This window comes from Lampetra fluviatilis, chromosome 3, assembly GCF_964198595.1.
Source record: "Lampetra fluviatilis chromosome 3, kcLamFluv1.1, whole genome shotgun sequence".
Taxonomy (NCBI): domain Eukaryota; kingdom Metazoa; phylum Chordata; class Hyperoartia; order Petromyzontiformes; family Petromyzontidae; genus Lampetra; species Lampetra fluviatilis.
The window spans coordinates 16,188,477-16,210,826 of NC_136277.1; the positions used below are offsets into that span (position 1 = coordinate 16,188,477).

General features: G+C 53.5%; 2 protein-coding genes across 3 annotated transcripts; both read right to left on the reverse strand.

Moving 5' to 3' along the window:
• INIP (INTS3 and NABP interacting protein) lies at positions 1–9,841 on the reverse strand. The gene is made up of 4 exons (XM_078883899.1): positions 9,611–9,841; positions 7,003–7,087; positions 6,298–6,385; positions 1–1,870 (listed from the first exon to the last, which is right to left on the reverse strand). Exons 1-4 carry the CDS (start codon positions 9,630–9,632, stop codon positions 1,775–1,777), a joined length of 291 nt encoding a protein of 96 aa, XP_078740025.1. The 5' UTR covers positions 9,633–9,841; the 3' UTR covers positions 1–1,774.
• Positions 9,842–12,251: 2,410 nt separating this feature from the next.
• WDR18 (WD repeat domain 18) lies at positions 12,252–21,450 on the reverse strand. Of its 2 annotated transcripts, XM_078878986.1 has the most exons (11): positions 21,331–21,450; positions 20,993–21,248; positions 20,389–20,502; positions 17,791–17,924; positions 17,176–17,308; positions 16,348–16,491; positions 15,884–15,945; positions 15,100–15,224; positions 14,026–14,195; positions 13,453–13,524; positions 12,252–12,831 (listed from the first exon to the last, which is right to left on the reverse strand). In XM_078878986.1, exons 2-11 carry the CDS (start codon positions 21,218–21,220, stop codon positions 12,706–12,708), a joined length of 1,308 nt encoding a protein of 435 aa, XP_078735112.1. In that variant the 5' UTR covers positions 21,221–21,248; positions 21,331–21,450; the 3' UTR covers positions 12,252–12,705. The 2 variants fall into 2 exon arrangements, with proteins under 2 accessions (XP_078735112.1, XP_078735103.1); XM_078878977.1 differs by lacking the exon at positions 21,331–21,450 and having other exon boundaries at positions 20,993–21,306.
• Positions 21,451–22,350: the final 900 nt, after the last annotated feature.

Here is a 22,350-nt window from a genome sequence, read left to right on the forward strand (position 1 = left end):
TGGGATTTTGCACATTTATTTTACAAATGAAACCTTCAGATACAAATCAGTTTCGTGCGAATGCCAGCCTCATAGGACGCTCTTGAACAACTTGAGACTGGGCGAGGCTTTTCCCGGTGTAAAACAGCGGAGAAGCATTTATTTTCCAAATATTTTTTTTCAGGTGGTTCCCGATCGATTTCTCATCAGAAGGGGGGTGAGGAGGGGCGATAATTTTCGTGCTTTTTTCTAAATTTGGCAAATTTAGACCGCAACAGGGGCACACGTGGCCCGCTCCTTGTCGAACGACGTCACAGGATCTTGACTTTCACCACGAAGCAGACCGCAGCGCGTGTTGTTTTATGGACCATCCTTAGCACAAAGATCCCCCGTGTAGCCTTTACAGACTGTTGGGGCAAGTGCTGTTAGCGAGCAGCACCTATGAAGGCCGGCACAGCACACGAGGGGGTCGGTAGTCAACACCACGCCCGGGCACCTTTGTCTCCCAAGTGGTGATGTTTTACACATCGCATCAGGTACTCATTTGAGGACCGGTTCAGATAATCGTCACTGGCTTTGACCGTGAGCGGGAATCGAACTCGGGTCGCCGTGTTTGTTGCACAGCGCGCTAACCACTGCACGACCGCTCCCCCCACAATGCTGAATACACCGGCTGTATTATGTACCCTCATGACATCACATCGACATTGGTGTCATCGGAAGTGAGGAGTCTCAACTTTGAAAACTCATTTCTTTAGAACTGCTTTATGTGTTTAGTTTTGTTGTCCTTCCCCCGCGCCTCTGATTAGCACGGTTCGGTTACGTGCGGTGCGAAAGAAGTTCATACATCGAAAGCCAGACAGAAGAAGACAACTCCATCCACGCCTCCGCAGAATTGACAGGACATGACCCTCAGTGTCTCCCACCTGCCTCTCAAACCCCGTCTCATCTTTGCTCTTAAACTCACACTCGATGCCAATTACACCCACATCTGCAACTGTGACTTTCAGCTACGACAACTGTGAATTTTCAAATGTAATTGATCCTTTCTTTGGAGAGTTTTAACTATTGCTCATGTTCTTTCTTTCTATACACTGATGTTTTGTTCGACGTTGCATACGAGTTTGCATGCGGTTGTTTCATTTATCTCTGTAATTTTCTGCAAAAGCCGACCCCAGCCTGGGCTGGACACCTGTGAAAACGAGATTCAAGCTCACCGGGTTCTTCCAGCTTTCAATCCGATGTCAATCACCTGTCTCCCCTGTCTCCATTTGTCTTGCAGCACGTCCCTGTGTCTCCCACCTATCTGCCCCGTCCCAATTTATCGCACACCTCCGTGTCTCCAATGCCTCCCAAAAGTCTCATGTCCCCTTGTCCCCAGCTAGCACGTCTTGCCGTGTCACTGCACCGCCCATCCTGCTGCCGTCTCTCCTGTGTCCCCATGTTTTCCCGCACCCCCCTCCCCATGTCCTCATGTCCCGGCCTCACACGAGTCACACAAACGCACGTGCTCATTGTGCCACCTTGAAGAGTGCGCGCCTGCGTGGGTGGGCGAGTCGTCTCAGCCAGCCAACCCAACATAACCACCTGGGTCTGTCCCGTGACCTCCTGCCAGCGAGGCTTCCGACACTTCACGCAGCCTCCAAGTGCACCTAGCCCCGGCACGAGAACCGCGGCGACGTCACAGTAACTTGGGGGCGAACGGAGGCTGTTGTTTCTGTTACTGGGCTGGTAGGATCAGGGATGGCGGGGCTAGTGGGTTGTAGGATGCGAGGAGGAGGCGAGCAGGGGGGTGCTATTCGGGCTCCAGACGAGGCAGCACGGGCAGAATGAGGTTCCCGAAGGCAGAGTCCTGCGTGATGAAGAATCCGAAGGAATGTGCATGCGCGTGCTGCAAAAACAAAGACAAAGATCCCCCCGTATAGCCTTAACAGACTGTTGGGGCAAGTGCTGTTAGCGAGTAGCATCTAAGCACCTATGAAGGCCGGCACGGCACACGAGGGGGTGGGGTGGCCAGCACCACGCCCGGCCGCCTTTGCCTCCCGAGTGGCGATGTTTACTACACACCGCACCAGGTACTCATGTTGAGTCAGAGTCGACCTCGGTGTTGGCTGTGAGTGGGAATTGAAAATGCTGTACACACGAGTATACACATAAACGCAGCATATAAGACACACGTGCACATGAATACGCACGTATGCACAAGCAGGTAGACATCTATTGCAGCAATAGATGTAGCCGAGTCGATAGCCGTGTCGGCTGTGGCTGTGTCACTAGCTGTGTCAGCTGTGGCGGAGTCTTTGCTGAGGCCTTGGCAGCTGTAGCTGTGGTAGCTGTAGATGTACGAGCTGTGACTGTGTCACTAGCTGTGCTACTAGCTGTGTCACTAGCTGTGTCAGCTGTAGCTGTGTCACTAGCTGTGCCAGCTGTAGCTGTGTCACTAGCTGTGTCACTATCGTGTCAGCTGTAGATGTGTCAGCTGTAGCTGTGTCAGCTGTAACTGTGTCACTAGCTGTGTCACTAGCCGTGTCAGCTGTAGCTGTGTCAGCTGTAGATGTATGAGCTGTGACTGTGTCACTAGCTGTGTCAGCTGTAGATGTGTCAGCTGTAGATGTGCTAGCTCTAGATGTATGCGCTGTGACTGTGTTAGGCAGTGGCGTCTGGTCTGTATGGGCCATTGGGGCTGTGCCCACCCTAAATATTTAAATTAAAAACATTTAAAACACCGAATCAAAAACCACTTGACGTTTATTTCTTTTCAAATCAAACGGCCTATTTGGGGTATTTTCTCACGTGTTTGGCATTACGAATAAAAATCAGCGGCGCTCGGTCGATGGCCATTTCACAATGAGAATATTTATTTATACTGGGGGAATCCGACGAGCTATGAAACTCTTTTTCACAGACATCCAGTGCGCTGATTCAAACTCCTCCAAAAGCACGTTTCAGAGCCTCGCGGTTCACAACCAGTACCTGCCCTGACTCATCGTGCCGTGTGCGATATCCACAACTATGATACTAACAATAACACGACGTGTTTCACTCACAGGGGACGTGAAAAATCCCGCAATGTCATTCGCCAAATACGAAAATTACTAAATTGGGATGAAACACACACACACTACCAATCATCGCCCCCTACTGGCACCAGACGAATGCCCCCAGATGACGCTTGCAAATGAGAGACTTAAGCTGGTCTCTTTTGAGTTGTCGCCTGGTTAAACGAAAGCAATTTGCAAAGTTGAAATGCGAGTGTCACCTGTGGCAGCGTGTCACCTGTGGCAGCGTGTCACCTGTGGCAGCGTGTCACCTGTGGCAGCGTGTCACCTGTGGCAGTGTCACCTGTGGCAGTGGGTCAGGTGTGGCCGTGTCACCTGTGGCAGTGTGTCACCTGTGGCAGCGTGTCACCTGTGGCAGCGTGTCACCTGTGGCAGCGTGTCACCTGTGGCAGCGTGTCACCTGTGGCAGCGTGTCACCTGTGGCAGCACGTCAGCTGTGGCAGCGTGTCGCCTGTGGCAGCGTGTCACCTGTGGCAGCGTGTCACCTGTGGCAGCGTGTCACCTGTGGCAGCGTGTCACCTGTGGCAGCGTGTCACCTGTGGCAGTGGGTCAGGTGTGGCCGTGTCACCTGTGGCAGTGTGTCACCTGTGGCAGCGTGTCACCTGTGGCAGCGTGTCACCTGTGGCAGCACGTCAGCTGTGGCAGCGTGTCGCCTGTGGCAGCGTGTCGCCTGTGGCAGCGTGTCAGCTGTGGCAGCGTGTCACCTGTGGCAGCGTGTCACCTGTGGCAGCGTGTCACCTGTGGCAGCGTGTCACCTGTGGCAGCGTGTCACCTGTGGCAGCACGTCAGCTGTGGCAGAGTGTCGCCTGTGGCAGCGTGTCGCCTGTGGCAGCGTGTCACCTGTGGCAGCGGGTCAGCTGTGGCAGCGTGTCACCTGTGGCAGCGTGTCACCTGTGGCAGCGTGTCACCTGTGGCAGCGTGTCACCTGTGGCAGCGTGTCACCTGTGGCAGCGTGTCAGCTGTGGCAGCGTGTCACCTGTGGCAGCGTGTCACCTGTGGCAGCGTGTCGCCTGTGGCAGCGTGTCGCCTGTGGCAGCGTGTCACCTGTGGCAGCGTGTCACCTGTGGCAGCGTGTCACCTGTGGCAGCGTGCGTGTCACCTGTGGCAGCGTGTCACCTGTGGCAGCGTGTCACCTGTGGCAGCGTGTCACCTGTGGCAGCGTGTCACCTGTGGCAGCGTGTCACCTGTGGCAGCGTGTCAGCTGTGGCAGCGTGTCACCTGTGGCAGCGTGTCACCTGTGGCAGCGTGTCACCTGTGGCAGTGTCACCTGTGGCAGTGGGTCAGGTGTGGCAGTGGGTCAGGTGTGGCCGTGTCAGGTGTGGCCGTGTCGGCTGTGGCAGTGTGTCAGCTGTGGCAGCGTGTCACCTGTGGCAGCGTGTCACCTGTGGCAGCGTGTCGCCTGTGGCAGCGTGTCACCTGTGGCAGCACGTCAGCTGTGGCAGCGTGTCGCCTGTGGCAGCGTGTCGCCTGTGGCAGCGTGTCACCTGTGGCAGTGGGTCAGCTGTGGCAGCGTGTCACCTGTGGCAGCGTGTCACCTGTGGCAGCGTGTCACCTGTGGCAGCGTGTCACCTGTGGCAGCGTGTCAGCTGTGGCAGCGTGTCACCTGTGGCAGCGTGTCGCCTGTGGCAGCGTGTCGCCTGTGGCAGCGTGTCGCCTGTGGCAGCGTGTCAGCTGTGGCAGCGTGTCACCTGTGGCAGCGTGTCACCTGTGGCAGCGTGTCACCTGTGGCAGCGTGTCACCGGTGGCAGCGTGTCACCTGTGGCAGCGTGTCACCTGTGGCAGCGTGTCACCTGTGGCAGCGTGTCGCCTGTGGCAGCGTGTCGCCTGTGGCAGCGTGTCACCTGTGGCAGCGTGTCAGCTGTGGCAGCGTGTCACCTGTGGCAGCGTGTCACCTGTGGCAGCGTGTCACCTGTGGCAGTGTCACCTGTGGCAGTGGGTCAGGTGTGGCAGTGGGTCAGGTGTGGCCGTGTCAGGTGTGGCCGTGTCGGCTGTGGCATCGTGTCAGCTGTGGCAGCGTGTCACCTGTGGCAGCGTGTCACCTGTGGCAGCGTGTCACCTGTGGCAGCGTGTCACCTGTGGCAGCGTGTCACCTGTGGCCGTGTCAGCTGTGGCAGCGTGTCACCTGTGGCAGCGTGTCACCTGTGGCAGCGTGTCACCTGTGGCAGCGTGTCACCTGTGGCAGCGTGTCACCTGTGGCAGCGTGTCACCTGTGGCAGCGTGTCACCTGTGGCAGTGTCACCTGTGGCAGTGGGTCAGGTGTGGCAGTGGGTCAGGTGTGGCCGTGTCAGGTGTGGCCGTGTCGGCTGTGGCAGCGTGTCAGCTGTGGCAGCGTGTCACCTGTGGCAGCGTGTCACCTGTGGCGTGTCACCTGTGGCAGTGTCACCTGTGGCAGTGGGTCAGTTGTGGCAGTGGGTCAGGTGTGGCCGTGTCAGGTGTGGCCGTGTCGGCTGTGGCAGCGTGTCAGCTGTGGCAGCGTGTCACCTGTGGCAGTGTCACCTATGGCAGTGGGTCAGGTGTGGCAGTGGGTCAGGTGTGGCCGTGTCAGGTGTGGCCGTGTCAGCTGTGGCAGCGTGTCAGCTGTGGCAGCGTGTCACCTGTGGCAGCGTGTCACCTGTGGCAGCGTGTCACCTGTGGCAGTGTCACCTGTGGCAGCGTGTCACCTGTGGCCGTGTCAGCTGTGGCAGCGTGTCACCTGTGGCAGCGTGTCACCTGTGGCAGCGTGTCACCTGTGGCAGCGTGTCAGCTGTGGCAGCGTGTCACCTGTGGCAGCGTGTCACCTGTGGCAGCGTGTCACCTGTGGCAGTGTCACCTGTGGCAGTGGGTCAGGTGTGGCAGTGGGTCAGGTGTGGCCGTGTCAGGTGTGGCCGTGTCGGCTGTGGCAGCGTGTCAGCTGTGGCAGCGTGTCACCTGTGGCAGCGTGTCACCTGTGGCAGCGTGTCACCTGTGGCGTGTCACCTGTGGCAGTGGGTCAGTTGTGGCAGTGGGTCAGGTGTGGCCGTGTCAGGTGTGGCCGTGTCGGCTGTGGCAGCGTGTCAGCTGTGGCAGCGTGTCACCTGTGGCAGTGTCACCTGTGGCAGTGGGTCAGGTGTGGCAGTGGGTCAGGTGTGGCCGTGTCAGGTGTGGCCGTGTCGGCTGTGGCAGCGTGTCAGCTGTGGCAGCGTGTCACCTGTGGCAGTGTCACCTGTGGCAGTGGGTCAGGTGTGGCAGTGGGTCAGGTGTGGCCGTGTCAGCTGTGGCAGCGTGTCAGCTGTGGCTGCACCTGCAGTGCTGCTTTCTGCTGCTGTGCCGTGTGCTGTAGCTCCGCGTGCTCCCGCATCTCCTTGGCGACGGGACGCGCCAACGTGAAACTACAAAGACAAATACAAATATCCCCCCTATAGCCTCAACAGATTGTAGGAGCAAGTGCTGTTAGCGAGCACCTGTGAAGGCCGTAACGACACACGAGGGGATGGTTGGTCAGCACCACGCTCGGCCGCCTTTGTCTCCCCAGTGGCTACACACGCGCACACACACACAGGCTCATCACCACCCCGAAACTACAAGCACTGTGGTGGTGTGTGTGGTGGTGTGTGTGGTGGTGGTGTGTGGTGGTGTGTGGTGGTGTGTGGTGGTGGTGTGGTGGTGGTGTGTGGTGTGTCTGGTTGTGGTGTGTGTGGTGGTGGTGTGTGGTGGTGTATGGTGGTGGTGGTGTGTGTGGTGTGTGGTGGTGGTGTGTGTGGTGGTGTGTGTGGTGTGTGTGGTTGTGGTGTGTGGTGGTGTGTGGTGTGTGTGGTGGTGTGTGGTGGTGGTGTGTGGTGGTGTGTGGTGGTGGTGGTGTGTGGTGGTGGTGTGTGGTGGTGGTGGTGTGTGGTGGTGGTGGTGTGTGGTGGTGGTGTGTGGTGATGGTGTGTAGGGTGTGTGGTGGTGGTGTTGGTGTGTGGTGGTGGTGTGTGGTGATGTGTGGTGGTGCAGTTGGCACTGCCACCTGCTCGCTGGCGTCTGTGACATCAGCTTCTTCTTCTCCTTGTTCAGCTCCGCCAGGATGGCCGCGCGGTTTTTATTCTGCACGTCTGGAGCACACGTGTCCACACACGTACAGCAGCCCTGATGGTAACGCTGCTGCTAATATTATTGATATGGGTGAATTTGTTAACGATGTTTTCGACAGTGATATTGTCGATACTGATGTTAATGAGGTTTATGCAGTGGCGAGTTGTTAACTACCTTGCCTGGTGAACAGGAGGTCGTGGGTTCAATCCCTACCCTGACGCCTGTTGTATATTTGGAGTTTGCATGTTCTCGCTGCGGCCGCATGGATTTTTCCCCGGGTCCTCCCGGTTTTCCCCTCCACATTGAGAATCAACGTCACGCATTTTAGAGTATGTGGTTGCTCTAAATTTCCACGTGATGATAAGCAACTTTGTGGAGCTGTCATTTGTGGCCAGGTCGCTTCTGAAACGAGCTATAGAGCAGCCCAGTGGGCCTTACCTGGTAAAATACTAAATTGTTTATAGATTTATAGTTTTATTATTATTGTGGTGAATTTGGTGTTGATGGTGGTGGTGAAGTTAGTGAAGTGGCTTAATTTATTTACTTCCACTTGTTTTGCCGAAGAAGGCCTCACTCAAGACTTTTTTCAAGAGGGTCCTACAAAGTTTCCTCTGTCGGGGACGATGTTGCTGCTGTGTTAATACCAAATGAGTCGTAATTTTTCAGCATTCGAATGTTTGGCCAATCCCAGTTCCATTGTGTGTGTGTGTGGGTTGAGCTATGGGAGGAATTCGGAGAACCCGGAGGAAACCCATGCAGAGCAGAGGGAGAACATTCAAACTCCACTCACACATTCACTCTCTGCAGAACAGGGGGAGATCACACAAACTCCACTCACTCTGTAGAACAGGGGCAGATCATACAAACTCCACTCACTCACTCTGTAGAACAGGGGGGGATCACACAAACTCCACTCACTCACTCTGTAGAACAAGGGGAGATCACACAAACTCCACTCTCTCACTCTGTAGAACAGGGGGAGATCATACAAACTCCACTCACTCACTCTGTAGAACAGGGGGAGATCACACAAACTCCTCACTCACTCACTCTGTAGAACAGGGGGAGATCACACAAACTCCTCACTCACTCTGTAGAACAGGAGGAGATCACACAAACTCCCACTCACTCCCTCTGTAGAACAGGGGGAGATCATACAAACTCCACTCACTCACTCTGTAGAACAGGGGGAGATCATACAAACTCCACTCACTCACTCTGTAGAACAGGGGGAGATCACACAAACTCCACTCACTCGCTCTGTATAACAGGGGGGAGATCACACAAACTCCACTCACTCGCTCTGTAGAATAGGGGAAGATCACACAAACTCCATTCACTCACTCTGTAGAACAAGGGGAGATCACACAAACTCCACTCACTCACTCTGTAGACCAGGAGGAGATCACACAAACTCCACTCACTCTGTAGAACAGGGGGAGATCACACAAACTCCACTCACTCACTCTGTAGAACAAGGGGAGATCACACAAATCCCACTCACTCACTCTGTAGACCAGATCACAGAAACTCCACTCACTCACTCTGTAGAACAGGGGGAGATCATACAAACTCCACTCACTCACTCTGTAGAACAGGGGGAGATCATACAAACTCCACTCACTCACTCTGTAGAACAGGGGGAGATCACACAAACTCCACTCACTCGCTCTGTATAACAGGGGGGAGATCACACAAACTCCACTCACTCGCTCTGTAGAATAGGGGAAGATCACACAAACTCTATTCACTCACTCTGTAGAACAAGGGGAGATCACACAAACTCCACTCACTCACTCTGTAGAACAGGGGGAGATCACACCAACTCCACTCACTCTGTAGAACAGGGGGAGATCACACAAACTCCACTCACTCACTCTGTAGAACAGGGGGAGATCACACAAACTCCACTCACTCTGTAGAACAGGGGGAGATCACACAAACTCCACTCACTCACTCTGTAGAACAGGGGGAGATCACACAAACTCCACTCACTCACTCTGTAGACCAGGAGATCACACAAACTCCACTCACTCACTCTGTAGAACAGGGGGAGATCACACAAACTCCACACTGCCATGGTGATGATATTGATCATGGTGATGATGTTGATGGTGATGTTGTTGTTGTTGTTGATGGTGATGATGATGATGTTGTTGTTGATGATGATTATGATGTTGATGATTATGATGTTGATGATGGTAATGATGGTAATGATATTATTGATGGTAATGTTGATGGTGATGATGTTGATGTTGTTGATGATGGTAATGTTGTTGATGATGATGGTAATGATGATGTTGATGTTGTTGATGATGATGATGATGGTAATGATGATGCTGATGTTGTTGATGATGGTGATGATTATGATGGTGATGATGGTGATGATTATGATGGTGACGATGTTGATGATGATGGTAATGTTGATGATGATGCTGTGGATGATGATGATTATGATGGTGAAGATGATGGTAATGATGATGGTGATGATGATGTTGACGTTGTTGTTGTTGACGTTGTTGTTGATGATGTTTCCCCCTCACCTTGTGACGGGCCGCTCGCCATGTCGCTGCCTTTCGCGCCTACGGAGGCCGCCGCGCGCACTCCAATTCCGTAGTTCACATACGCAAGACGCACAAACGTCAACAGCAGCAACAACTAACAAACAAACCACGTAAACACGTTCGGCAGTAACACGCGTGGCCTTTCAAAGAGAGACAGTACAAGATATATATATACATATAATAGGCGACGTTTCGGGAAATGTCCCTTATCCGTAGCGCATGCGAACTACGATTTGTAACGTACGAATTCTGATGACGTCATCGCTGTGCTGCGATCGGCGCCATCTTACTCGGGGGTCAGATAACTTTTAAAGTCAAAACATTTTTTATTGCAATTTAAAATGTTATTATTCTGCGTTGGCGCCCACAAACCACAAAGCAACTAGACGCTTGTGAAACACGGTGGGTTTAAAAGTGGGAAAAATACGATGGATTACGCATCGGGGTTAATGCTAAGGCAACGTACGGTGCAAAAGAAGTGATACACACGTACGGCCATCTTACTCAGGGTTCAGATAATGAAACTTAAAAGTCAACATTTTTAATGAAAAATTTAAATTGTATTATTCTTCATTGGCGCGCACAAATAACAAAGCAACTCGACGCGTTCGCTTGTGTAACACCATGGCTTTAAATGGGGGAAAATAGGATGTATTACCTATCGGGGTAATGCGATTAGCTACGTACGGTGCGAAAGAAGTTCAACAGGCACATTAACGCCACCTTACTCAGGGGTCTGATAACTTTAATAAAATTATGGCAATTAAACACATTCCTGCGGAGGGAGCTGGTAGGAACGTTGGGTTACTCGGTCAATGGCCAGGGTCAACGGCGGCGTGGTGTATTCCGCAAATATGCCCGACTGTGAGGGCGGGCACAAGCCGGCGTGAGTAGGTTAAACGTTGAGTTTTATAAGGGCACCACGGGGTGACCAGCCCCTCCTCACCCAGCCCCTTCCCACCCTCCCCACCCAGCCCCTCCCTCCCCACCCAGCCCCTCCCCACCCTCCCCACCCAGCCCCTCCCCACCCTCCCCACCCAGCCCCTCCCCACTCTCTCCTCCCCACCCAGCCCCTTCCTGCACGACGGATGGACGGACGGACACAATAATCCCCTGTGGGCTGGTGGAACCAGTGGGTTCCTACCAGTAGAATGTTATTATTCTGCTTTGGCCCGCACAAATAACGTAGCAACTCGTATCTTCCTTTAAAGGCCACACACAGTGTCACTGACGAACTTTTGTGCATTTAAAAGACAACTTAATCACGGTTTCTTTAAATGTGTATTTTTATTTACGCTCTATTTGGTGCGCGCGTCAAATTCCAAGTAAAATTAAAATACATTTTTTAAATTTTATTTTGCCTAGGGTTAGATTGATGACATTTTGACCGAGTGGTTTGAACTGCAGATAATTAAAAGTCCTGGAATTACAAAAAAAGACCTCATGCAAAGTATCCATAATAGCTTTTTTTGGATTATATCGCATAAATGTGTCGTGAAACCCCCCCCCACAACCAATTTATTAAGGTCTGTTACGTAAACAAACGTGTCCATTCATTACTAGTTCAGCACACACCGGTTGTGTGTTGGAGAATAAACCCACTTCAGCATTTACAATTCGACCTTTCGCCAGTAATTACAACCAGAATCATCAGGCGGTCAGCCAAAGTCGTCGGTGTGAATCACAAACAAAGAACTAAGAACCCGTCGGACCCGAGTTCGATTCCCACTCGCCGCCAACACCTGTGACGATGATCTGAACCGGTCCTGGGCCTCCTCCCCTAGGTCGACTCAGCCTAAAATGAGTACCTGGTGCGGTGTATAGTAAGCATCGCCACTAAAAAGACAAAGGCAGCCAGGCGTGGTGTTTAGCCACCCACGCCCTCTTGCCCCGTACCTGCCTTCAAAGGTGCTTCTCGCTAACAGCACTTGCCCCAACAGTTTGTTCAGGCTAGACGGGGGATCTTTGTCTTAGTGGCTATGTAAAAGTGAACGGGGCTGAGAAAGAGGGAAGGCACTGCCAGCTGACCCTCGTGTCCTGCCTGGGTGAACCTCCCAGAAAGTGATGGGTTCCCCATACCCCATGGGCAAGACAAGAGGGTGACATTGTAAACTCTCCAGGTGCCTGTCTAGAACTGCGGTTGCTGCCTGTCAGTCACAATCAAATTTATCTTGGTGACCCAACACAAGCATACCACAATGGACTTGTATGTCGAACTTCTTTCGCACCGTACATAGCCAACCGTGCTAATCGGAGGTGCGGACTTCTTCAGGAACTGCTGCTGGTTTTTGCATAATTCACAAAGGCCGAGTGCTTTTGTTTTTTTTACACGTGTGGTTTTTCAAGGCCTGCACTGTTTTAGAAGTTTGGATTAGGGGGCAATGATTGCCACGTTATCGGAATCGAGGAAAATATGTCATCGCATCTCTTAAAGAGTTGATTCTTCACGACACTGTGCCACGATTTCTTAGGCCGGGAGTTGGGGGGCCAGGGCCAACGTCCCCACTCCCAATGTGGCTATATGCTGGCGCCTTCACCAGGGCGAGCCCTGCCTTACTCGGGCCCAACTAACCACCAGGGCCGAACCCTCCCGATTGACAAACACAGAACCACAGCAGCTTCCAGGCTTTAATTTTGAAATCCTCGGCATATGGTGCAAACAGACACTTACAGAACTCTTAAGAATGGAAACGATTTAAAAAAACGCTTTGAGAAAATCGAGTCCCGGCGATGTGCAAATGCTGCTCAAAAACAAATGACACCTCCACACTTTGCAATCGCGCAGGGAGATTCACAGTTCACCTCGGTCCCTCACTTCATCGCCTTCCTCACAGAGGCCTTGCGCGTAGCACGAGAGAGGCGCTCGTTCCCACAGCTCCGAGCGGCGGCAGAGCCGCATGGGGACACGGCTGTGACAATGAGCCCCCGATGCAAAGCCGTCACAGTTCCACGTAAAAAAAGAAAAGCGATTGAAGGACCGACGGCCGCAACCAGGCCGGCGTGGTTACGGGGTGGAGCACGCGAGGCATTGTGGATGGGTGGGAGGAGGCCGGCAGGCACTGGTTGCTGCACTGTCAGACTGGGTGGAGTTGGGTGCTGGCGAATTTGTAGAGGTCGGTGTTGGCTGCGCGCAGGCGGTGCACCTCCTCCTGCAGCTCCGAGGCGAGAAGGCGCCGACCCTCGGGATCTGTCAGCCCATCCTGCATCCCACATAGCACAACCGCGTTCAACACCACACACACACACAAGACAAAGATCCCCCACGTCGCCTTTAACAGACTCTTGGTGTAAATGGCACACACCACGTACATCACACACCCATGTACATCACACACACCACGTACATCACACACACACCATGTTAATTATACACACACCATGTACATGACACAAATACAAAATACATATATGAACATACCATGTAGAATACACGAGGGTGCTGGCAGCAAGAAGAGGTGGGGGTGGCTGCAATAGGGGAGCCGCAGCGGGGGGAGGGCCACAGCAGGAGTGGGGGGCAACAGTAGAAATGGGGTAGCAGGAAGGGGGACAGAAGGGGTTGCAGCAGTAGTACGGGACAACAGGAAGGTGGCAGTAGCAGACAAGAGGCAGCAGAAGCAGGGGGGTGGGGGGGGGGGCAAACAGTGGAAGGGAGCAGTATGAAGGGTGGCAGAATCAGAATATTGATTTATACTGGAGGAATCCGATGAGCTATATGTCCAGTAGCAGCAGTGTGAGGTGGCCGCAGGAAGGGGGCATCAGTGGAGGGGGGCAGCGGGAACAGGGCAGCAATGGGAGAGGGGGTAACAGAAAGTCGTCTCTACCGTCTCGATTCCATGTTGCATGGCATCGCGCAGCTCGCTAAGTTCCTGCAGCAGCGTGCGTTCCTGCGCTCCCTGACGGACAAACGCAGCGTTTTAAAGACACCCGCACAAAAACCTGCCGCGTCGACGGGGCCGTCACTCGTAAGGCGAGGGAGATCGTGAAGAGGATTTGGCTTCAGAAGGCAGAACCCTTGCAGACTCGCGCTGTCGCCACAGCGCGGGCCCAGGCTGTGGCCGGAAGTCGAGGAACTCGGGGTCTCTAATGATTGAACCTCCTCACCGATCCCATTAAATCAGCTCGATTCAGAATCATCCTATTCAAGAATCTCTTGTATGTCATCTCATTTGTATCGTTTATAGAATTACTTTTGCCTCCAATGACCTGTCAAGGAACATCAGTTGCGCGATTGACATGAATAATAAAACATTCTTACACGCACGGTCAGACGCACGTTTTGTGTAGCGTAAGAATTGATTTTAATCGATAAACCGATCCATCTTTCCACTGAACGTCGCCCTTCCATCCAATCCGCCGTCCCTCGCCCCCCCCCTCCCCGCCCCATGTGACCTCACCATGTGTCGCGACCTCGCCGACCTCACGGTTACGGCGCCGCTCTCCCCAGCACCGTCATCGCTGGCACCCGCCAGATGCCGCGCCAGCCGAGGCAGGGTGAGCGCCGGCCTCGGCTCGCTGTCCACGAGGCCCGGCAGCGGCGGCACGAGCAGCGCATTGGTTACTGGGCCTGCGGAAGGCAGCGATGGCGAAGGTAGCGAGAGAGTGAACACAGAGAGGGGCGAGAGCAGAGGAAAGCGCCGACGGACAAGAGGCGAGTGGGCGTTAGCTGAAGTGAGCGAGAGTGGAGGCGGGAATGAGAACGAGCAAGCGAGGGTAGAGCGGGTGCAGAGGTGAGTGTGTGCGAGAGGGTGCGAGCAAGCAAGGGGGAGGGGTGAGGGAGTGAGCGGGTTGAGAGGGCGGGCAAGGGTGAAATCAAGTGAGGGTGAAGAGGGGTGAGAGAGTGTGGGTGTCAGTGATAACCACAAACACTGCTGATTTACGTCAGCAGTCCTCCTGCTGTGTTTGTTTCACACCTGATGATGGTTGCTTGTGTTGCGATAGAAACGTCGTGATCTATTATTATTTTTCTACCTACGTGACTTTACCGAAAGAACCAAAGAGTATGGATTCCTGCAGTCACGGAAGCTTCAAATCAAGACTTGCAATTCTATCGCTTCACAAATGTCCCTAAATCACGATTCCATCAAAATGTCGTAAACTAGTTTATCCTGGTCTCCTGAGGTCTCACCTCGTTAAACAAATACACGTGGACTTGACAGTGAGCGAGAGTAGAGAGGGTGTGAGCGAGAAACAGAGGTCGCAAACAGGTTTTGATTCCTTACCCGTACCCGGCCGCACCAGGGTCGCAAATGGGTACCCGTACCTGTACCCGGCCGGGTACGGGTAGCCGGGTATCGGGTAGGGTACGGGTATCGGGTACCCGGTTGCGACCTCTGGTGAGAAAGTGCCAAGGAGCACCGATCGAGCGAGAGACCGACTGGATAAAAGCGAGTGCGTGCGAGCGGCGGTGATGGTGACGTCATCACCACTTATTTGAGGATAGCGGCTGTTGGTGGTTGGTGTAGGCGTACCCTTCATGGTAATAGTGCGGAGGCACTGTCGGCTCGCCACGTCCCACACGCACACCTTGTGGTCCTGGGAGCCCGACACCAGCAGGGAACCGTCCATGGTGACGCACAGACAGCGCACCTCACCGCTGCACACAAAGATAAAGAACACCTGTATAGCGTTTAACAAAATTTTGGGGCAAGTGCTATTAGCGAGCACCTATGGTGAAGGCCAGAACGACACACGAGGGAGTGATTGGCCAGCACTGTACCCAGCCACTTTTGTCACCCCATTGCTGATGTTTACACATCGCACCAGGTACTCATTTGAGGCCGATTCAACCTCAGAGAGGCCCAGGACCGGTTCAGATATCCGTCGTCATTGTTGTTGGTCATGAGTGGAAATTAAACCGAGGTCATAGAGCCCTACGCTAACCGCTACACTACCATTACCCCAATACTAATTTCCGCCATTCGCCAATAAGTGACGGTGATGTCACCAAGGCACCTGTGGCAGGCCAGGTGCACTTTGAGTCTACGTGAAGTGTCAAAGGCTTGCCGACAGTAGGTTATGGGACCGATCCAGCTGCCATGGGGTTGACCGACTCGGATGACTGGCAGATGCACCACCTGTGCCACCCATTGTGCCAATCCCCACATGCACACAGACAAACATACGGGGCGCGGAGTATGAATTAAGTCAGCAGCAGCCAGTGGCTGTCGCACAGAGCGGAATCAAACTCGCATCTCACAGCAGAATCGTGGGTGCCCACGATCCCTCGCGGCATAATCCTTGAGAGATACGTACGTGTGTCCTCGAAACACCGCCTCCTCATCGTCCTCGTTCACCCGCAGAGTCCGCTCGTGGTTCTACGCAAAACATCACCATCGCGTCATCACCATCGCCGTCATCACCATCGTCGCCGTCGTCAACAGCAACACAGCAGTGGTGAAGCTGACGGCAGTGAAGATGGCGGTGGTGCAGTTGAAAGTGGTGGTGGTGGCGGCAGTAATGGTGTTTGTAATCGTGGTTGTGGCGGTCCTGATTATAGTGGCAGCGGTGGTAATCATGGTGTCGGTTGCAATGGTGGCAGTAGCGATGGTGATGAAGACGGTGGCAGTGGTTGCCATTGCCATGGCACTGTGCGCTGGCACAGCAGTGTTGATGGTGATGATGAGCATGGCGGCGGCGGTGGTGGTGGGGGCAATGGTGGCGGTGATGTTAGTGCCGGATGTGGTGCTAGTGGCGGTGGTAGTCACAGCTCCACAGACCGTGTTGTAGAGGCTGATGCGGTAGATGGCACCGTCCACGCCACCGCAGAACACGTGGTACTCAGCCGGGTCGAGCGCTAGCGCCGTGAGCCCCACGGAAAGCAGCACCGACAGCAGCAGGCGGCCTGACGCCAGCTCCCACAGCTGGGACAGAAGCACCAGCAACTCACATTAGCACATCCAGCACCATCATCAGCAAGATACACAACCACCATCAACACCAGAAACTTACATTAACACTACTGGCATTCTTAACAATTACACTTATCACAGGCAGCACTGCCAACAGCAACTGTACTACCACCACAACCTGCACCGAGCACGACGGTATCTCAGTAGTGTCGATACATCCGCCATCACCCTTTACCGCCATCAATACCATCACTACCACAACCATCATCATTCTCATCAGCGTCATTTCGAGTGACACCATCACCACCATCACTTACATCACGTTCAGCTCCAATAACACTATTACCACCACTATCAACACGAACCCCATTACTCGCATCACCATCAACACCACCACTGCCAATGCCTTGACTGCCTCCATCGCTACCACCGCTCACATCACCACAACTCCATCACCACCACTACCACCACCTACATCACCACCACCGCTCACCTCACCACTTCCTTTACCACCACCGACATCATTACCACCGCTCACTTCGCCGCCACATTAGTACCACTCAATCGTGTCTACACGGCCGCCGTTGCAGTGGTTTGCCGTGACAGTGGTTGCCGTGACAGTGGTTGCCGTGACAGTGGTTGCCGTGACAGTGGTTGCCGTGACAGTGGTTGCCGTGGGAGCTCCGGAGCGGTTACCTTGACGGTCTGGTCGAGAGAGGCGGTGGCAATGCGGGCCAGCGGCCCCCCGGCGCCACACTGCAAGTCTGTGATGGGCAGCGTGTGCTGGGACCACACGTGGCGCGGCTCCGCACTGCCTGCCTGCACCACACTGCACACCGCAAACACAACTACGACGTCGTCAATGCGATAATAAATTATTCATTTCTCCATGATGTTATTCCCATTCATGTGGGTTCTGCCTTCCTGGTCCTCCTTTGCTCATTCCTGTCCTGGCTCATCACATCCCTGTCCACTCCAGTCCTTCACGTCCTGGTCTCACCACTAAAATCCACCTCTTGTTAGGCCTGTCCATCAATCTCCGCCCTGGTGGCTCCGTGTTCATCACCTTCCTTCTTCCCATGGGGTTTCCATGCCTTCTTACGACACGTCCGAACCATCCGATTCGACTTTCTTTCGGATTTTCTTGCCTCCTTCCTGACCTCTTCATTTTCTAACCAGATCCAGTCTTGTGATCCCCCGAGATCCACCTCACAATCCTCACCCCTTGTGGTCCGACATTCAGAGCCGCGCGTCCCCATACTGCTCTAACCGCTGTCTCGCGTATACATACGAACACACACGTGCACGCACCTGCCCACGTTCCACACGAGCGCCAGATTGTCTCTGCCCCCCGACACGAAGTGGCTTCCGTCGTCAGAGAAGCAGACGCACGACACGTCCTGGTAGTGGCGCGACAGCACGGCGAGCAGGGAGCCCCCGCCCATCTACAAAAGCAAGTAAACACACAAGACCCCCCCCCTTTGGAATCATAGTTACACAGGCTGTTGGGTAAAAGTGCTGTTAGCGAGCACCTAGGGGCCATCCATTTAGTACGTACGCAAAAATCTGCCAAAACTTGACCCCTCCCCACCCCTCCCTGTACGCACGCGTACTTTTTACACCCCCCCCCCCACCTGCGTACGTGCGCTTGACGCACCCCCCCCACCCCCCCGAATTCTATAGAACGGCCAATATTTAATCCACGCAAAAACAATCAAAGATTAATGACTTCTGACGCCAGTGTAGTGTGTAACATACACGGAGGCGCACACACTATAAGTTGGAGGCAACACGTTTAATAAACAAACTATGAACAGTCCTCTAGCTAGGTGTGGCTCTGTCGCTATGTGCATGCGAGTTAAAATAAACGATGGATGGCCCCCTATCGCGCAAAAGGAGGTGGTGTGTCCAGGACCATGCCAGGCTGCCATTGTGTCCCCCCCCAGTGCCAATGTTTTTGACACACCGGGGAACTCATTTAAAGCCGAATCGATCTTGGAGAGAGGCAGGGCCGGTACCGGTTATCCCTTGCAACTGTGGTTAGCCATGAAAGAAACTCATCTCGACTATGGGAACCTCATTTGCCAGTAAAAATATGATAATTGGTTCTTTACCCTTCTATCTGGCAACAAAACTGACACCTTTTACAAGGAGTCATGTTTGAATAGACCGCAATACCTGCAGTCATAATACAAACAAAAGAACATAACTCTGATAATGTGCACTGTCCTTGAAGTTGATTGGTCCACACTCTAAGGAAAGCTGTCTCAGGTGTGGACCAATCAACTTCAAGGACAGTGCACATTATCAGAGTTATGTTCTTTTGTTTGTATTATGACTGCAGGTATTGCGGTCTATTCAAACATGACTCCTTGTAAAAAGGTGTCAGTTTTGTTGCCAGATAGAAGGGTAAAGAATCAATTATCAAACTCATCTCGCTCGGTTCATATCAATGGTCCCATTCCACGCCACCTAAGAATGTGGGAAGATCCGCAATTTACCCCACCGACGTTATTAATTGGCCGGCATCTTCATCACCTCTAATGGCATCACCATCACCGATGGCGTCACCAACGTCATCATCACCACTAACGCCAGAATTTTTGTCACAACCAATGGCATTACCATCATGGTCACCGAAATACTAAATTGAGAAAAGCCACAGCGCAACATCGCCCCCTATTGGCAGACTAATTCCCACTTACAGGCCGCTGCTGCGTTCACCTTGTGCTGCACTGAGATAGCTGCCAATGGGGGTTCTCCTGGCTACACCATAGTAGTTCACTAGAACAGTCGAGGTGAGATTCAAGGCACTTTTTAAATCCTTTATATTAAGTTCGCTTGCTTGCTTGCGTGCTTGCTTGCTTGCTTAGGACCGTGCAAATCTTTCGCTCGTTTTTTAACCCACTTCCCGTGATTTCAATCGAGCTGACATTTTCCACAGACTCGTTGTGCGAGACAATTAATGTTCGTGAAATTTTTTTTAAATTTTTTTACACTTTTTAGGCAAAAAAAAAATTCTTTTACATTTATTCAAATACAACTCATTCATGGCTTTGGCTGAACGTCACAGTGTGGGAGCCCCGAGCGTAACCCCTCCACAGGCCGTGGCAGAGTAGCGCAGTTGGTAGCGCCCTCGCTTCCCATGCCAAAGGTCGCGGGATCGATCCCCGCGTCCTCCACAGGCGAATATATTTTTAAATCCTTTATATTAAGTTCACTTGCTTGCTTAGGACCGTGCAAATCTTTCGCTCGTTTTTTAACCCACTTGCCGTGATCCAATCGAGCTGACATTTTCCACACAGACTCGTTGTGTGTGACAATTAATTTTCGTGAAAAAATTTTTCCAAAATTTTACACTGTTTAGGGAAAACAAATTAAATATTTAATTACCAATTGCTTAATACTGGCAGACAATCATCTGACCCATAGGTGGCAGCCATCTCAAGCCAGAGGACGAGAAGACTCTAACCGCCACGCATATAAAGGATTTATAGTGAAAAACTTTGTTTTTACGGGTTTACTTGTTATCGCTTAATTAATTTAAGTAAGGGCCCCGTACATGCAAATCATTATCCTTGCGAAATAGATATAAAGCAATTAAGTGAATGAAACTACGTCGCGCGAGTAGGAATAATCGGAAGTACAGCTGCCTTGGTGTTGCATCGCACAAGGCGGGATGCTACTGGATCCTTCTGGATGCTACCCATGCGCCTCAGTCTTTGTTTCTCCTGCGTACGCACCTCAAGCACTATCGTTGACCGTGCTATACCCCTATACTATATATTGTATATTATAACGCAAATTTTCCATAGCACGTGTTCTTCAGGAACGCAACTACCACCGCGTTATAGAACACACCGGTACAGGGCTCGAACCCAGCCGGCCCAGGCAGGGGTAGCGGCTCACCTCCCACAGGTAGAGCGTCTGCGCAATGCCGGCCACCAGGTGCAGCCCGTCCGGGGAGGCGGCGAGGCACGACACGGGGCCCGGGCACACGAGCTTCTGCTGCAGCTGCTCCTGCTGCTTTGTGTAAAGGGGGAAGGAGGGAGGCGTAGCGAGAAATCGACCACAGACACGGAGCCGATTCAACAAGTACAACCAGAGCTCTCTCTCTTCGAGAGTGAGCGAATACACTGTGCACGCAATACATTTAAAATGATTTGCGCTGGCAGACGATACCCCGTCTGTGAAACATAACGGGACCGTGATAGCCATGCGCTATACAAGTACTGTATGTCACTGATGATTATTATTGTCACCGACTATTCTGCGGCAGCCGTCTGGAACGCTCTTCCTTCCGATCTTCGGCAGCTACAGCATCTACGCACTTTTAAGTCACCGAGTTGAATAGTTTGTTATCCTTCCCCCGAATACTCCGATGAAGCACGGTTGACTACGTACGATGCGAAAGAACTTCAACGGCACAGCGCATAAATTATATCGTTATTTATAAGAGAAGAAGACGAGATAGGTGGCGGGCACGGCGAGAAGGTTGGGCACGCACACGCACCTTGCGCCCCGCGTCCCACGCGTTCACGTAGCTCTTGCCGCGTTGCGCGCCCAGCAAGTGACGTCCCCCCGCGAGGCACAGAGTCCGCGCCGCAGCTCCGCCGCCGCGGTACGAGGCGAGCGAGGCGCCCGATCGCGCGTCCCACGCCCCGCAGCCTCCGCCGCCGGGCGCCGACTCGTCCGCACCGGCACACACGAGCACCTCTGCAGGCACGACCGTCCCCGCCATCAGGGCCTGCCGACGACTTTGGATAGACCTGTTGGGGGCAAGTGCTGTTAGCGAGCGCCTATGAAGGCCGGTAACGGTACAAAGATCCCCCGTATAGACCTTTAACAGACCTGTTGGGGGCAAGTGCTGTTAGCGAGCACCTATGAAGGCCGGCAAACGGTACACACGCACACGTGTGTGCGGTCCACGTGGAGTGGAGTTTCAAGCGGCCGGGATTGCGAAGACATCAAGCGGCCATGTTGCGTAGGGGGAAAGGGAGGGCGGGACACGTTGGGAGTGCTGAGTGGCGTGACGTCATCGTGAGGGGGGGTGGGGTTCCGTTGACTCAGCCAAAGGTTCTCCCGTAGCAAGATGGCCGCCAGATTGGTCGATTATAAACTCGTGACGGGGGGTGGAGGCGATGGGGCGGAGTGGGGTGAAGGGGCGGGTGGAAGGGGTGGAGGGGCGGGTGGAGGGGGGTGAAGGGGCGGGTGGAGGGGAAGTGGAGGGGCGGGTGGAGGGGGTGGAGGGGCGGGTGGAGGGGGGTGAAGGGGCGGGTGGAGGGGGAGTGGAGGGGCGGGTGGAGGGGGTGGAGGGGCGGGTGGAGGGGGGTGAAGGGGCGGGTGGAGGGGGGTGAAGGGGCGGGTGGAGGGGGGGTGGAGGGGGGTGGAGGGGCGGGTGGAGGGGGGGTGGAGGGGCGGGTGAAAGGGGGTGAAGGGGCGGGTGGAGGGGGATGAAGGGGCGGGTGGAGGGGGATGAAGGGGCGGGTAAAGGGGGGTGGAGGGGCGCCCTCAAGTTCAGAATCTGTATTTAGAGTGGAGGAGGAATCCGATGAGCCATGAAGCTCTTTTTGAAGCAGGTGTCCAGTCGGAGGGTCAGCGAGTTACAAACAGCAAACAATGCACAAAAACGATGGGAGTGTAAAAGAGAGAAAAAAAGTAACTGAAAATAAATCATTAAACAATTGTGCAAATCCGATGTAGCAAGACAAGGTAAAGGCAGGGAAAACAATAACAAAACATTCCTACACCAAGTTTAAATGGCATATGAACATTGAACTCTCGATACACATGTAACACTGTAACAAAAAAAATTCCTGGGTAGTGTTATTTTCCAATTGCATATGCCCCCAAAAGTACATAAAATGGCTA